Here is a 16,571-nt window from a genome sequence, read left to right on the forward strand (position 1 = left end):
GGAACACAAGTTCTCCTTGAGGCACCAACCTGCATCAGAGTGATATGCTCAGTGCTGATCATTAGTTCTGTTCGTGACACTGGACACACAGTATGGAATTGTACTAATTTAAATTTTTCCATTAAATACTATTAGTAGACAGATAAAACTGTAACGAACTTCCATAAAGTCTTGTCTTAATCAGACTGTGCTCATTTTACCTCATTTCCTCTGACAAGCTGTTCAGCTGGCTGGCTGTGAAGGACTCCGTGATGACTTCTCGATTGACTGAAGGCATAGCTCCAGGCATCTGCAATTAAAACGCACAAGTCAGCAGACAAAAAAATACTATTTGTAGTAGTACTGAGGACTAGTCTTGTCAGAATTTCTCCATTAAATGGTAAGCAAGACCGCTGTGAGTTGTATGCATTATCTACACTTCAAAGATAACCCCGACTCACCCCCCAAAATCTACTTTATGAAACTTAGGAATTTTTATCTCAGCTGAGCTTAAGTTGACAAGTTCTAATGTAAGCTCAGGTCTGCAAATTCTAAGGGGATAATACCACAAAGTCTTACGATCACATGTGTGCTGTGTTTTCTCAGTATTTCACCTGAATTAGGAACACAATAAACACTCCCGAATACATCGTAGGTGAGAAATTCTTGATGGAGCAAATCTATGTTTCAAGCAATCCATTTGTTTTAGAAAAGAACATCTCAGAAGGTTTAACAGGTTCAACTCGGCAAGTGGAATCATCAAGTTTCAGTCCGTTTTCTTTAGATTCATTAACTAGCCTAATAGCACCATTTAGTGAATCTCTTTTTGGCAGCTCATGCTGGGATCTTCCTTTGTCAGCATTCTGACAGGAAGAATCGGAATGCTGCAATGTACGGACTACCTTTCCAACCAAAATTCCATTAGAGGACATTGCATTGCATTTCAAATTCCTTTGAAATAAGCCCTTTGACTCCTCCTCAGATTTTCCTGAAGATTCTGCACCATAAGGGACTGTGTTATCAGAGCTGAGTTTAGGATTTTCATTCACTGTTGGCTCCACAAAAATTTCATCAGAAACTTTTTTGTTTGTTTGCATTTGCTTCATTTGCATTACCGAATTTGTAATTGTGGATGAAGGAACAGCCTGGTAGAGATCTTCATCCTCCACAGCACTGCTAAGAAAGTCAGGCTGCGACACAGTCTGACGAGCAGGCAATTTATTGTGAATACTGATGGTGATCTTCTGTTTTCTAGACGTATCAGTCATTGAAGGCCTGGTAATTGCCTGGTTTTGAACACAGGCCATTGGTGGTGCTGAAGATGGCCTTTTTAGGGTGACACCAGTGGTCTTTGCGTCCTCTTTTATGGATCCATTTCCATTTAAACGGCTTGAATTCTGTATTTAAAAAGAAGAAATTGCAAGATGGATTAACGCAAACACTGCATGTAACATTTTCAAACACAAAACTCTCCTACTGAGTGTTTCTACAAATGGTCTTAACACCTAAAAAGAAAAACACACTGCCCTTTAAGGATAAATGCAAGTCCAATAAGCGTATTCAATTCCTGCTTTTGGTTTACTGCAGATTGGTATCAAATTAACATCATCTTTGAAAACCAGCCAAGCAACTTAACATTACCTGCTGCTATTCCCAAATATATTTATTTTCCCCTTTGAACATACCCTGAAAAGCCTGAAGTAATCGTTCTGGTGCTCAGGAATAAGACAATGAGTTTTCCCTGTCTTAGCTAAAGCGACGAGGATAGGAAAAACAAGTCCTCTTTTAAATGATTTGAGGATTAGTACACTCTGCTTAAATAGTCAAAGAGCGTAGCTCTCTGTGCTTTAGAAAGCTGTCTTGGAGCTATAAAGTAATGGAGTCGCATGGCTGCACAATTTAGCAGTAACCACTGTTTGAATGACTCTGGCTGTAGCATGAGGGCTGTGAAGAAAGCTGCAGCGTGGGAAGGAAAACAAAACTAAGATGCCGAAAACCAAACAAAAAACCCCACACCAAACCCCAAACCCACTAGCAGTTTGGTGCCGTTATCTGCCCTCCCGCTTCCCTGAATTACCTTAATCATATGAGGAAGAAGTCGTGGTCCCATAAATCCAGCCTGCTTACTATTAGCCCTCTGCTGACCAGGAGGGAATGAACAGGGATAAGATGGTGCTGGCAAGTAAAACGCACGTTCTCCAAGTGTCAAATCATAGCGCCTTCAGAAAAGAGCAGTGATCGTAGTTTAGTTTTTCTTTCAGCCTACTCTTGGATTAAATCCCATCCTATAATTTTAGAGGAACAGCTCATACGATATGGAAGCCTTCTCTACAGAAGGCTTCGCCAAGAGTACAGACTGAAAAGTAGAGAACAGTCTTCCTACTAAGACTATCACTTGCACAGCCAGAATTCATTCTTACACCACAGATGACCTTCATTTCTCTCCTTCTCTAAATTAGCCAGCTACAGATAACACATAGATAGCAATTTACACAAGTGCTGCAGTTTAAGGCCAAGCAACAAAAGATAATAAACGACACAGAGAATTTCAGGTTAGACAGAACTGAATTAGACAAATAATAATCTTCTCCTGGGATAGCAAGAAAAACACTTGCAAAACAGAAAAATATCAATAACAGGAAAGTAAATCTCTTCTGAACACATTTTAAGATTTGTTATTACCTGATATAAAAAAGTATGTAAGCTTGCTGACCAAGAACTCTTTTAATGTCAGTACGCACTACTTTAGCATCATTCATCTGATACCAAAGTCCATTACCAGCCTGCAAATAAAGACAACGATTTCTTTAGGTGAATTGCACGTTTTCCAATTGAAATCACGGATAGGAACAAAATACACACATGTCAAATAAAAATATAATGAAATCTTTTTCCCTAGAAACAGTAGCTGCTAGTCATGCTTTAATTGGTTTGCCAGCACAACCTTTACCCTGTTAGAAATGCTGTTGACTTCTACCTTTACATAGCATATATAGTGTCCTGAGTGACAGCTGACACCGTGATGTACCAGCACCGCGTATAAGGCATAGAGCAGTGGTTCTCCCATTGACTGCGACATGTAGGCTCTCAGGTCCAAATACTCCGGATATTTCACCTCCTAAAGAGACACCAAGAAGATAGAAAAATTATCCCAGAGTACTTCGTGGACTAGCCAGAGAAAAACACTTCCAAAAAACACAGACTAGAATTTATTTCTAGAATATATTTCTAGAATATATTTCTTGATTCACTACAAATAAGTCTTCCCATAAACAACGGTTAAGACAAGAAGTTGCAGAGAACTGTTTCCTGATGAATCAGCCTTCTCAGAGGAAAGCATATGCTTCTTGTCAATCGGGAACTTTATTGATATTAAGAGAAAGAATAAGCCATAGTCGTTAGTCTACAATTATTGTCTGAAAATATTAACAACTTTCAGCTTTGGGGGATGTCCCATTACACAATGATATAGTTGCATTACAGTGGTAAATATACCTTGTTGATCTTTCCACCTGTGAAATCTGCAAATCTTTTCAGTGATATTGTGAGAACCTTGGAAGAACGGTGTATGGTAAATCTCTTGGACGCAGGAACCATCTTTTTACACCTTAAAAACAAGCAGAGATAAGTGTTTGAAGGCATCTTCTTTTTTCGCCCCCCAAACAAACTCCTTTTAATGTCTCACGCATGCCTATGCTATTTGAATGATATTTACTTGCATAATAGGTTGGTCTTTTTTCTTTTCATAAACCCATGCACTGCGTGTCAGGTTTGTTAATACAGAGAAGAAGGTAAATTTTCTCAACAACTCAGAGCATAGCGGGAACAGGAATCTCTCACGAAAGGGTATTACCAGGTTGGATGGCAAGGTACCATTTCTTGGTCTACAAAAGTGGCTATTTGAACTCCAGTCCTGGATACATTCTTTCAGCTTTCAAGGGAAATACAAATACTGAAAGCGGAACGAGAGAGCCTTGGTCCCCAGGACTAGAAATTGCAAATAATCTCCAACATAGGTCGACTATCAACATCAAAAATACAACAGAAGCACATGGTCATTCTACAGGAGGGAGACATTTAACAGTAGGAAGTCTTCATGTACTGAGCTTGTCTGGAAAGACACTGAAACCATCTGCCATCCTTTGAAACAAAATAGTTCAGTTTGACACATTGCCCGCTCCAAGGTAGGACCTACGGTGTAAGCAGTGAAAATCAGCCACTAGCCCAGAGAACAACGGAAACTGGGCAGTTTACATCAAGAAAAGTACTGTCGAGAGCTAATAAATAGAAAGAACAAAAGTAGCTCTTTTTGAATTCTGATGGCAAAATACAAGCCAGAGAATTGCAAACCCATAGGGAATGCCTATGAACAAGACTTCCCCCCTCCAAAGAAACAAAAATCCAAGTCTTTTATAAACTTCCACAAAACTTGTAAGTAGATCCAAAGTTTAGAGGTAGTCCAACAGAGTCATGCAACATAGAAAACTGACGTCAAAATCTTACTCGCTACATTTATAGCAATTCTCTCCATCCAGCTCTTCAGGTTTCACAAAGAGTTCCAGAGCTCTGCTAACAGATGAAACCGCCTAGAGCAGTGAGAAAGAAGAGCGTAAAGTCACCGTAATTCAGAATTCCACAGACATACTAGTAGTTTATAAGAGAATCTTACTAACATACTCAAGCGATCTACTAGGAGCACTGTGAAGAAGGAGGCAGAAAGAGCATGCTCAGCATTGACCTCACCTGGAAGGCATTTGACTTTGGAACAAATACTTTTCCAGTTGCCTAGACAGCATCTATAGTGTGCTTTGTCATCAATACTGGGGACAAATTCATCGGTCTAACAATTAGATGTATATTCAGGTAGAACAACAAAGAAGTATGACAGCATTATAATTTTTGCAGAAAGAGAATTCTTTCCCCTTAAACCCAATGCAAATGTGGAGACTATTTACATGGGTTCCACGGAAGGACAAAGTCCAATCCACTTCCTTAGCACCACCAAGCTCTTATGTTTTAACATTATATGTGGTTTGTTTTTTTAAGTTAAACAAGTTTAATTTAGAAAGTCATGCATGTACTTAAACATCATGAATTATATTTAGAAAACATCTTACCTTTATATCCAAAGTGATATCAAGAAATGCCTCATACGTATCCGAAACTGCTTTGCAATTCAAGCACTTCACTGGAAACAAAATATAAATGCTTAACATTATGTGAAGGAGACTAACTGTCCAAATTCAAGTTGTTGACAGATACTACTTTAGACAAACTACAGACTGCTTTACTACCGACAAAAGACACAGATCAGTTAGACACAGATCAGTTCTAAGGACAGGAGTATTTTTTCAAGTACCTCTCGATCTTAGAAATCCTCCAAATATTTGATGAATGATGGTGGTAGCTTGAGAAGATCTGTCCAATCTGGAAATAAATTATAATCAGACCTCAGAAGATTTAAGGCACAGAGTTAATTCTTCAAAGAGTTTGATGAAAACCAAGGATGATGTAGACTTTCGTTGCTGATAGTAAATAAGGCACTAAAAGGTGCTAGAGATCATTTCTGAGAGTAAATAAAGGACTAGAAGGTGCTAGAGAATGTATGAAAGTGAACTTGTTTATGCTTACTCGGTGCTTCCGTTCAAGCACGCTTCCTGCATAGCATCAACAGTATAGCGCAAGAACTCGTGTGCGTCTTCTTGACTGCCAAAACGGAAATGTTGTCCTATTCCTAAATAAGAAGATGATAGTATTGACCTCATTTAAAAATGAAATCGTTCTTGTATTTCTAAAATCTCTCTTCATTTGAGTGTTAAAACCACTTATACACATCAAATGATTATTTGAAGATTACAAGCTATAGAAAAGAAACACATCTGAAGCCACTTACGACTGAGATTACTGATAACATGCGTAGGCTCGATGGCATCAACAGTGCAACGCAGGGCCTGGTTAATGTGAGTCTCCATCGTGCACATCATGCAAAAATCTTGTTCACGACCTGAAGAGTGAAAGAACAAAGCATCCCAGTCCAGCGAAATATCCACAACTACAAACATCTAAGTACAATTTAAACTATAGATACAATATCCACTCTCCTTGCTACATTCTATTCTCCCAAGATGCCAATGTCCCAACAGTCTTGTAACATTTCATTTCACACAACTTTACAGAATAAAAATATCCACTAAGCCTGTATTCAAATGCATGTTGTGATGAGAAATCTAAAAGACTACTGCAAAGTCGCAGTTGTAAAGGCTGACAGGAATGTGAACTCCACAGCCTGCAAAATGTATTACTCTCTAAAATTACTACTAAATGCATTACTGTCCAATGCACTTCATTATTCCCATGAAGCAATAAATGATCCTTTAATAAACAAACAAACAAACAATCAAATAAATAACTAAATAAATAAACCATGGTGCATTAATTGCACTCCATATGCTATTCGGAGCCCACTGCTAATACAGTGCTCAAAGCCAGCTTCTACAGGTAAAATCAGGCAAATAAGCTTATCTCACAGAATCACTGCTGTTCTTTCACCTTCAGAGCTATCCAACAGATTCAAAATACTGTTAGAAAGTACTCACATGACTGGCTGTGCTCAAGAGAAAGCATGTAATTGGCAAGTGGGGGTGTGTAGGTCAAACACTGTAGAGTAGCATTAAGAAAACATGTGTTGCCAAGATTGTACAGGCCAACTCCAACACTTTGTGTTTCTCGCCAATCCATACACATCTTCTCAGGTGGAAAAAGAAGGCTCTGTGGCGGAGCAATTCCATCATTAACGACTGCAAGAAAGTTAAATTTAAAAAGAGATCTTGTTTGTTTGTTTCTAAGAAAGGTATTTAAAAAAATACTATTCTGCAGGAGCACCTAGAGGAGCTAGCTACAATCCAAACCAGAAAAACTTATTGCAGACAGCTTTAATACCACCAAATTCAAATTGGCTGGTCAACACAATGTTTTGGGGAAAAAAAAAAAAAACAAACAAACAACTTTAGTCAACCATTTTAATTTTTCTAAGGCAAGGCTAACTGCCATTCTGTTTGTAGCACCTAATGCCAAGTTCCTCTCCATCTATAATCTTTAACCTGATTAACTCAACTACTGTTTTTTTCCTTATTATAACTTAAACCACAAACTTAGACTTGAAATTATATGGTAAAAACGTAAAAACTAGGAACTAGGAATGACAGTACCCCTACAGATACCAGATCTTTTCCTGAGCAATGTTATCATTCAAAAAACCTGTGAAAAATGGAAGCTGTGAATAGCAACAATCAAACACTTTTCTTTGCAAAACAGAAAAGACATGGAGGAATCTGTGCATTACAAAAAGCTCCCCATATTTCTCTGTTGACTGTAAATATATCAAAATTAATTTCTGTAACATCAGTCACTTCAGTTGCCTTAGGGGATTCGCTTTTGAAGTCTTTGTTCACAGTAGTCCCCTTCTCTATCAGTGCAACAAGTAAGAACTGCATTTTCTACTTTTGCTTTGAAGAAAATGGAGGCAGGATAAAACGCACACTTACTTAGATCTCTTGGGGCAAAAGCCTTAGATTTTTCAGATGATCTACAGTAAATAGCACCTCCACGTCCTTGGGCCACAGAGACTTGGCTTGAATCTTCTGCAGGCACTATCCGGCCCCAGTTGGCGGTGCGTGACATCAGTATTTTAGTACTTGGTTTCTTGGATTTGCCAGACCGCCTTGAAGAGGGCTTTTTAGGCTTTGAAGATTTGGGCTTCTTAGCTACGGTCATTGTTCACATCTGCAACAGAGACAGAAGTTCTGGTTGACGTAAGACTATCAGGAAGCATTCCAAGAAGAAAAGAGTAACAGAAGTCCTGTCACTTAATCTCAAAGAAACAGCCTTAAGAACTAAATCGCTGGTATGAATGATTTAAAAAGAATCCCCAAACTAAACACACAAAGTGAAAATTTCCATCTAAACTCTATCAGTATTACTTTTCGCTTCTGCAGAACTAGTGGCTGATGCCATTTCTTTCCCTTCCGTAGGATTTTAATCCATTACAACTCTGGAGTCTTTTTAATATAAAAATGTAGAAGACATTCTCTGAGGGGAATCAGTTATTTATTGATTTCCGGAGTTGCACAATTTTCTGTTAATTAGTACCTATGATCTAATAGATAATTGTTGCAATTATCTATTGCTGGCATTAGTAACGGAACACTATTACTTCACTGCCTGCGTTTTTCTGTTTCGTCTACACAAAGGTACCCAGAACTCACTGCTACTTTTCTTCTGTCTTTCCAGGGCTCGCCCTCTACCTCACTGTCTACTGCACCAGTCATGAGGGGTTTGTTGTGATTCTATAATGAGCCTAGCTTTTAAATACACCTTTTCTGGGCGTCACTTGGTGATGGCAAGTTAATTTGTGAGGGCTCCTCAGTCTACATCATGCGGTTGCTTTTTCCAGGTGAAAAAGCGGAGCCATAAGTGGCAGTACACTAAAGCCCTGGCATGTTGAGATCCAAGAGGAGAGATGTTTGGCCCTCCTTTTCACTCCTGGGAACCATATACCTCAAAACCCACAGAGGATGGGCTATATCTCAGAGAAATCTTGGGAAAGGAGAGCATGAAGAGCATGTTTGCAAATTTATTTCTCCCTGGGCTTCTTCTGCTTCTCCAAGAAAGACGAGTTTGAATATAACTTTGGCAGCAGTACTTCTGGTGTTTTACTCCTACCACATTTAAAACTCCTACGACAAACTGAAAAGTTAGACCAAAAAGCAGCTCTTTCCGTTCTCCTTTCTAAAGTTGCACGTTTTCCTCATGCAAAACAACAGGGGAATGTAAGCTAGAAATGGAAATGCTGAATGTAAAACAAAACAAAACAAACCTCAGCCCTCCAGGACAAAGGCCAGTAACTGCTACAAAGTCCTTTTTAAAATGCTGATTAGGTTTCAAGGTGATACCACTTTAAATAAGCGTAGTTGTGTGTCCATAGGCAGAAGCTGAATAATGACAGGATGAACTTCTATACTTCATGTTTTGTTACTGTCTTACTGTAGCACACAGGGACTTGTTACCTTTAGGGAAACCACTAACCTCATGGAGGGTTTAAAACATAAGCTAGTTTGTTATACCAAAATGACGGAGAGAACAAAGCATAAAGTGCTTTCAGATTTCTAGCACGCCTTGATTGCTGTCCATTAAACTTCAGACACGTTAAACAAAACACAGTAAATAAGAAAACTCCTAGTCCCACAGCTCAAATTGTGTGCAGAGGTTGTAATTAGAACTTTTTTGCCTTGACATTTTACATTTAAAATTGATTTTAAATCCATTCTATACACACTTTCCATTCCTGAAAAAACAATACGCAAACCTGACAAATGCATTTACATGAGAAATGAAGTCGTCCTTGTCCGATTGGAAGACTAAGGTGACAGCTCCTGGGCTCAGGGATAAGCTCTGATCTTCACCAGTGACAGCTCCTTTTTTAGGATTGAAAGGGAAAATGTTTCAGCAACACATTGGAAACATACTTAAGGGACAAGAAACAAAATCAAGACTGCAGTGAGAAGGAGAACGGAAAAACAATACTGGGGGGAAAGGAAAGGAAAGGAAAGGAAAGGAAAGGAAAGGAAAGGAAAGGAAAGGAAAGGAAAGGAAAGGAAAGGAAAGGAAAGGAAAGGAAAGGAAAGGAAAGGAAAGGAAAGGAAAGGAAAGGAAAGGAAAGGAAAGGAAAGGAAAGGAAAGGAAAGGAAAGAAGAAAAGGGAAGGGAAGGGAAGGGAAGGGAAGGGAAGGGAAGGGAAGGGAAGGGAAGGGAAGGGAAGGGAAGGGAAGGGAAGGGAAGGGAAGGGAAGGGAAGGGAAGGGAAGGGAAGGGAAGGGAAGGGAAGGGAAGGGAAGGGAAGGGAAGGGAAGGGAAGGGAAGGGAAGGGAAGGGAAGGGAAGAAGAAAAAAAAAGAAAAAAAAAGAAAAAAACAAAAAAGAAAAAAAGAAAAAAAAGAAAAAAAAGAAAAAAAGAAAAAAAAAAGAAAAAAAGAAAAAAAGAAAAAAAGGGAAGGGAAGGGAAGCAAAGCGAAGCGAAGACCTTGATCTTTATACTGACCAATGAGATAAGCCTTACACATTTTCAAGTTTATTTTTGACAACTGATTGAGGTGTTACCAGGTATTAAGTACGATTCAAGAGCAAATATTAACACTAGAAAGAAGAAATCCGATCCACCACCACTGTTTCAAAATACATCCATTTCTCATTTGGAGATGACGTCTCTCTGGCAAGGTAGTAGAAAAACTGTAAATACCGATAGAGCTTCCTCTCCCGATGTTCCATATACATACCGATGCTGTTCCTACACCTACGCTCTGAGCATAAATTTATGTTGACATGAGTGACAAGAGAGGGTGTTACTCCTCTCTTTGTTTGCCTTGAGAGACACACCTCTTGTCCATTGAAAAGTAAATTCAAGATTCCAGATCAGTTAAGACAGTTGCTATCCCCCCATTCAGAGTTCTGCAGCAGCACTGTTCAGATGTGTTTAGCAGTCTCTTTAGAAAATGTTATCACTTAGGACCTGCTTCTCAGTAGGTCCACGTTTGGCCTCCGCTTAGCAGAGAGTCAATCCCAGCTTAAGCTTTCATACAAGAGCCCCTTCACGAAACGGAGTTGAACCCTGACATAACTGAGTTGAACCTTTAACCTTGAAGCTTCCTTAAAGAAGAAAGCAGCACCCAGGCCAGGAAATAGAAATTAATCGTCACTTTACCCTGAAACGCAGTGGGCTATTCTGTGCTGGCAGGATTGCTGCCGGGCTGGCCGACGAGGCGGCGGGCAGCTCCCCGGGGCCACAGGGCCTGGCACAGGGAGCCGCCGGGGGTCTCCAAGGTCCGGGAACAGCAGCAACAGCGGCAACAGCAGGGACAGAGGGGACAGCAGCGACAGCAGCAGCCACCTCAGCCGGGGCCGTCTCCACAACCGCCACAACGGCCTCGGAACGCCGCCGAACTTGGAGCTCCAGCGTGACGCCTTTTGAACCTGGCCGCGCTGCTCATGGCTAAAACCAGAGCGTTTCCTCCGGCGTGTGTTTACTGTCGGTGCCGGATCGGCCTGCCGGGAGGGCTTTGGGGTTGGGGTTTCCCTCCCGCCGCCGCCGCGGGCAGGCCCCGTGCGCAAGGGGTCCGCGCTGGGGAGCAGCATCTCACCCACGACGATAGCCCGAGGGCGCAACACGAAAAAGCCCCGACACGAAAAAGCCCTGACATGCGGCCGAGGCGGCGGGGAGACGGCTCTGAGGGAGCTGCCACTTCACCCCGCCGTCCTCCCCTCCCGGGCCGCCCCGCCGAGCCCCGTGCGCCTCAGGTGCTGCGCTGAGGGGGTGGCTGGCTACTGAGACAGCTGCCCAGGGCACTGCTCATGGCACCGAGCCTGACGGAGGTCAACAAGTGTTGAACAATGCTCTCAGACATCGGGTCTCAGTTTGGGGTGGTCCTGTGTGGAGCCACGAGTTGGACTTGGTGATTATTGGGAGTCCTTTCCACCTTGGGATGTTCTCTGATTCTAGGTCAGCAATCCAGTAGCTGATGAGAAGTGTGGAGTCATTCAAAGGGAAGAGACAGCACAACACTTCTCGTTTGCAGAAGCGGCTATTTGTTAACCAAACCGATGATTCCTTTGCTTCTAGAGCAACTAACAGCAGGGATCCGCTTTACAATAGAGGGAAAAGAGTCGTTGGCATGTCATGTGAAGTAAGCTTCAAATCCCAGAGGATGATTTTGTTGGAACTTTATTCAGCTGAAAACACAGAAGCCTTGCTTTTGCTTGTGTTAGTTACAGCTCCAGTTTACTTTGGTTGGGAGGGAAGGCATTCCAGGCTAATGTGCTGTACCTGTTCCTTCAGCTCATTGTCCATAAACGGAGGAGCAAACGAAATCAGTTTAATCTCCATTAAATGCAGCAGACAAAGCGGAGTAGAGGGCGATCTAGCACTTAATTTTTCCTGTAAGCAGGAAACCCAGAACTCAACAACAGTTTTCAAATCTTGTCCTGCAGTAAATGACCAGCTGAGTGAAGCTTGCATTTAGAGGATGTGCTCCTACAGTAGACGGAAATAGCTTTTCCTCTTCACAAGTGCAACTGAGTGGTGGACTGGCAGCTACGTGGTTAACTAGTTGTGCCAAAGGGGTTGTGTTGAATGCACAGAAAAATATGCAGGAATAAATAAACAGCAGAGGGTTGTCTGTAGGCATGACACTGAGTACAGATGTTGTCCGCAGGTTCGTGCAGAGTGCACCGCGCCAATAAGCACCCAGAGTCGGAATGCACACGAAGGTCTTTTAATTGTATAATTACTTATAGAACTCTGCAGAGTCAGGTACTTGGCCATCTTTCGCAAAGCAAGCACACCTCTGACTCGAATCACCGTCATTTATACACAGGAAACTTGTGAAAACTCTCTCTTTGGCTCCTTTGGATTGGTTATTACAGCTCACCTAACTTATCTCCACTGAGCTTGTGCATTACAGAGGAATACCGGGGGGGAGGGGGAACAGGAGAGGGGGGACACACACCGAATCCCACATTAGCATAGATTAGCATTTTAACAGGTGTGATTTTTAATGTGCTAATGACACTTAATGAGAAAAAGGTTACTATAGGTCAGTCTGGAGCTGGTGTTCTCCTTCCTGTTTTTTCCCTTTTAGCCCTTCTCTTCCTTGCTTCTGCTAGCTCAAGGCTACCTGTCTCTCTCCTTCTTTATTTTCTCAGCTAAAAGACTGCACAAGCTACAGGCCTCCCTGTTTGCTTCAACATTTCCTTGTTTTTGTTTTTGTTTTTGTTTTTTTTTCCCAGCTTTAGGACGACACAGGTGTGGTTTGATATTTGCCAGTATAGCTAAAACTCACGCCAGTCTGCTCACGCACAATAAGTAGTAAGATTTAAGGACTGGTTTCATCGGCTTCTTCCATACTAACATCCTTCTTGTGTTTTAGATATGCTGTAGTTAAATCAACACTAAGTTACTACTTGTGGAGTAATTGCCTTAAGCGACTAGGCATCATAAGCACACCTCCATCCCAAAAGCTACCCGCCTCCAAGGTGCAACCACCCCTCACTGAGCACGCCCTCGGAATTTCTCAGAGCCTGTACCTTTAAACGCAAGTGAGATCATTTCTACCAAGCACAACCAAGATATGCATGACTAGAGTCACTCAAGCTCCACCTTAAAGATAGAAAATAATATCACTTGCTTTAAGAGAAAGGGGATGTTAGGGAAGATACTATCAGGAAGGATTCCTTCTGACATCACTCGACAGGCTGAGCCTCTCACTCCCCCACCCCCACTCCATTGGGACGCCGTGGGGTAAGATCTGAACGCTTGCTTATACCAGGCGTCTCTGTGGAATCTTAGAAATCTCTAGAGTTTTGATGCTTTTTAATGTCTTAATACCTAGGCTGTGTACCTGTGCATTTCATGCATGCTAGCTTGCTTTTGCAGACAGTGAATTTATCCAAAGAACCTGTGTACCTGTCGCCGTAAGAAATTGCACTTAATTGCATTCTTCCTAGCTGTGAGAGTTCTCCTTGAATGCGACTAGAGCGAGGCCGTACTGCGTTGTTGGTGAATCCGTGACCGTGATAGTTCAGCACCCTGAATCCGACGGGACCCATGACGGTCAATCGGCTACACCCCTTAACGCGACACTACTAGAGGAAGAAGATGACAGGGCTTGCATGCACTGCATTAGGCTTTGCATGTGAAAACACCCCCAAATAATTTCACGTGCATTTAACGTTTTTAAAGGGAAAAAAACAGGAAGGTGTAGTCTCTCTGTAAGCTACAGCCCTACATAGTTAAGGCATCAGCATTCATTCCTTTGCTTGATAGCAAAGTATGAACATACAGAAGAGTTAAATATTTTCTTTGCATTCTTAAAGGCGATTTTTCAGACTTGGGCTTCAGTTGTTGGAGTTGAAGAGATCAGTAGACATCCTTACTTTTACGTTAAGACCAAAATCTTTATCTAAGATTGTGTTATCTAATGCAACTAAACTCCCACCCCCACATGTTTTTTTTGTAACTTCGCAATGATCTTGCTGCAGTCCCACTCTGATGGTCTTTCAGTAACATGCAAACTGCCGTGGCAGATTCTGTTACAGTGCTTTTCTATTGACAGTGTGCATAACACTCAAGGTAAAGCCCCTCATTTCGCAGTGGGGACATAAAGTGTTTCTTTGGACCCTGCTGCTTCTGTTAGTACTCATTTTTTCACAAACTTGTTGAACCTGAGCCGTGCCTACTGAGCCAACGAATGCTTTGATGACACAGTATTTTGTCAAAGCAGTTTTGCTTCTTGGAGCTTGTCCTGGTTTCAGTTAGCACAGAATTAATTTTCTTCCTAGTAGCTGGTGGAATGCTGTGTTTTGGCTTAGAATGAGAAGAGTGCTGATAACACCCCGATGCTTTAATTGTTGCAGAGCAGTGCTTATACTAAGCCAAGGACATCTCAGCCTTTGCTCTGTCCTGCCAACGGGCAGGCTGGGGGGTGCAGTAAGAGCTGGGAGGGGACAGACCCAGGACAGGTGACCCAAACTAGCCAAAGGGGTATTCCATACCATCTGACGTCATGCTAAACAATATATAGGGGTGGCTAGCCGGGGGGAGGGGGCCGGACTGCTCGGGGTTAGGCTGGGCATCGGTCAGCGGGTGGTGAGCAATTGCATTGTGCATCACTTGTTTGTACATACTATTATTACTTTCGTATTATCCCCATTGTATCATCATTATTATTATTGTTATTATTATTTTTGTTATTTTTTTTTTTCCTGTCTTATTAAACTGTCTTTATCTCAACTCACGGGCTTCACTTTCCATTTCTCTCCCCCGTCCCAGAGAGGGAGGGGGGAGGGTGAGCGAACGGCTGCGTGGTGTTTAGCTGCCGGTCGGGTTAAACCACGACAGTCTTTTTGGCGCCCAACGTGGGGCCCGAAAGGTTGAGATAACGGCAGATCTGATCAGAGTGTGTTAAACTAAAATTGGTGTAAGGATTAGACCTGCTTAATAGTCACTTGTCATGATGCTGATTGCTTTAATCACAACTCTGCTGCGCCTGTTTTCCAAATTGAGTATTATAGTACATTATTTTCCGTATTTGCTCTCTGTAGTGTTGTTTCTCCTCTCCGGGCCCTGGTTTCAGACCATTATGGTACTAAGTGTTATAGCAATGGCTTATGAGACGATAAGATATCTGGTCATGACTCTAACTTGGTATTTATACTCAGTAACATCGTGGACTCTGTACTTTGGAAACAGCATCTTGGGAACTATTAGCAATTATACCTATTGTTTTTCTCCATTAGAGAGTCAATCTGTGGAGGGGAAAGGGGAGGATATTTTTCCTTACTTGCTTACTCTCCCTTTCTCCTTCACCACCCCTGTATCCTCCTGGGTCACTCTGCCTTCCTCCTTCACCACCCTCTTATCCCCTGAGCTTGTCACAATAGCTCTCCAAGATATTGAATATTTCTGGAATACTCAGAATACCATAGTCTTGTTGTTCTGCCTCATGAATGCACTTCAGATTCTGCTTAAAGTTAAACAACTACTTATGAAGCTCATCCGGAGATCTGCCCGGAGGCAGTATAGTTGTGGGTGGCAGGGAGTATGGGAGGATATGGGCAGGCATCTAGAGCAGTTGGCACCCCCAGTGTGTTGGAAATTCACCCCTGAACAATGGCAAAATCCTCAAAAACTGGCAGAATGCTTGAAAAAAAGGTGTAATGATTCTGGCAGTTCCAAAGTAACACAAATCATTGTAACGTGCTGGGGCCTGGCTCATGCCTATCGAGCTGCCATTGATACTGCTGTCAACTTAGTGACAGACCCTGCGGCCACTCCAAACCCTGTGACAGATCCAACGGCCACTGTGACCCCTACGGTGGATTCTGCAGCCGCTCCAGTCCCAGCTCCTGCAGCCACTCCAGCTCCAGCTCCTGAAGCCGCTCCAGCTCCAGCTCCTGCAGCTGCTCCAGTCCCAGTTCCTGCAGTCGCTCCAGTTCCAGCTCCGGCCGCTACTCCAGTCCCAGTTCCTGCAACTGCTCCAGTCCCAGCTTCTGAAGCCGCTCCAGCTCCAGCTCCTGAAGCCGCTCCAGCTCCAGCTCCTACTGCTGCTCCAGTCCCAGCTCCTGCAACTGCTCCAGCTCCAGCTCCAGCTCCTGTAGCCGCTACAGCTCCGGTTCCTGCAACTGCTCCAGCTCCTGTAGCCGCTCCAGCTCCTGTGGCCGTGTCAGAGAAACGAGCTGTAGCAGTGCAAGTTGACCCTGCAGAGGGCATTCCAACCCCTGTGGCAGACCCTGTAACAAAGTCAGAGAAATGAGCAGTAGCAGTGCAAGCTGCCCCTGTAGAGAAGGTGAAAATATGGTACAGAAATTCAAGTCGTTTAGAACGCAGAGAGTCTTCTGCCAATCCAGGTAAGGCTTCTGCCAAAACTAAGTATAGAGATGACGAAGATGATGACGACGCTGGGCCGTCAAGGATTCAGGAGGAGGAAGATGAGGATGCCGAAAGAGCAACAGTAACTACCCGAAGCCTAAACGAGCGCGAGCTACGA

At 42.6% G+C, this 16,571-nt stretch overlaps 1 protein-coding gene across 1 annotated transcript; it reads right to left on the bottom strand.

The window, feature by feature from the left end:
• Positions 1 to 659: 659 nt before the first annotated feature.
• Positions 660 to 7,752, bottom strand: LOC311216491 (ubiquitin carboxyl-terminal hydrolase 42-like; the record flags this gene model as incomplete). The annotated part of the gene is made up of 12 exons (XM_084298018.1): positions 660 to 1,376; positions 2,057 to 2,198; positions 2,662 to 2,762; positions 2,957 to 3,097; positions 3,475 to 3,586; positions 4,483 to 4,565; positions 5,097 to 5,167; positions 5,339 to 5,406; positions 5,611 to 5,713; positions 5,873 to 5,983; positions 6,576 to 6,776; positions 7,524 to 7,752. The coding sequence occupies 12 exons, from the start codon at positions 7,750 to 7,752 to the stop codon at positions 660 to 662; spliced, it is 2,079 nt and encodes a 692-aa protein (XP_084154144.1).
• Between the last annotated feature and the right edge of the window lie 8,819 nt (positions 7,753 to 16,571).

This window comes from Netta rufina (genome assembly GCF_964035555.1).
Source record: "Netta rufina genome assembly, chromosome: 18".
In the NCBI taxonomy this organism is placed as follows: Eukaryota; Metazoa; Chordata; class Aves; order Anseriformes; family Anatidae; genus Netta; species Netta rufina.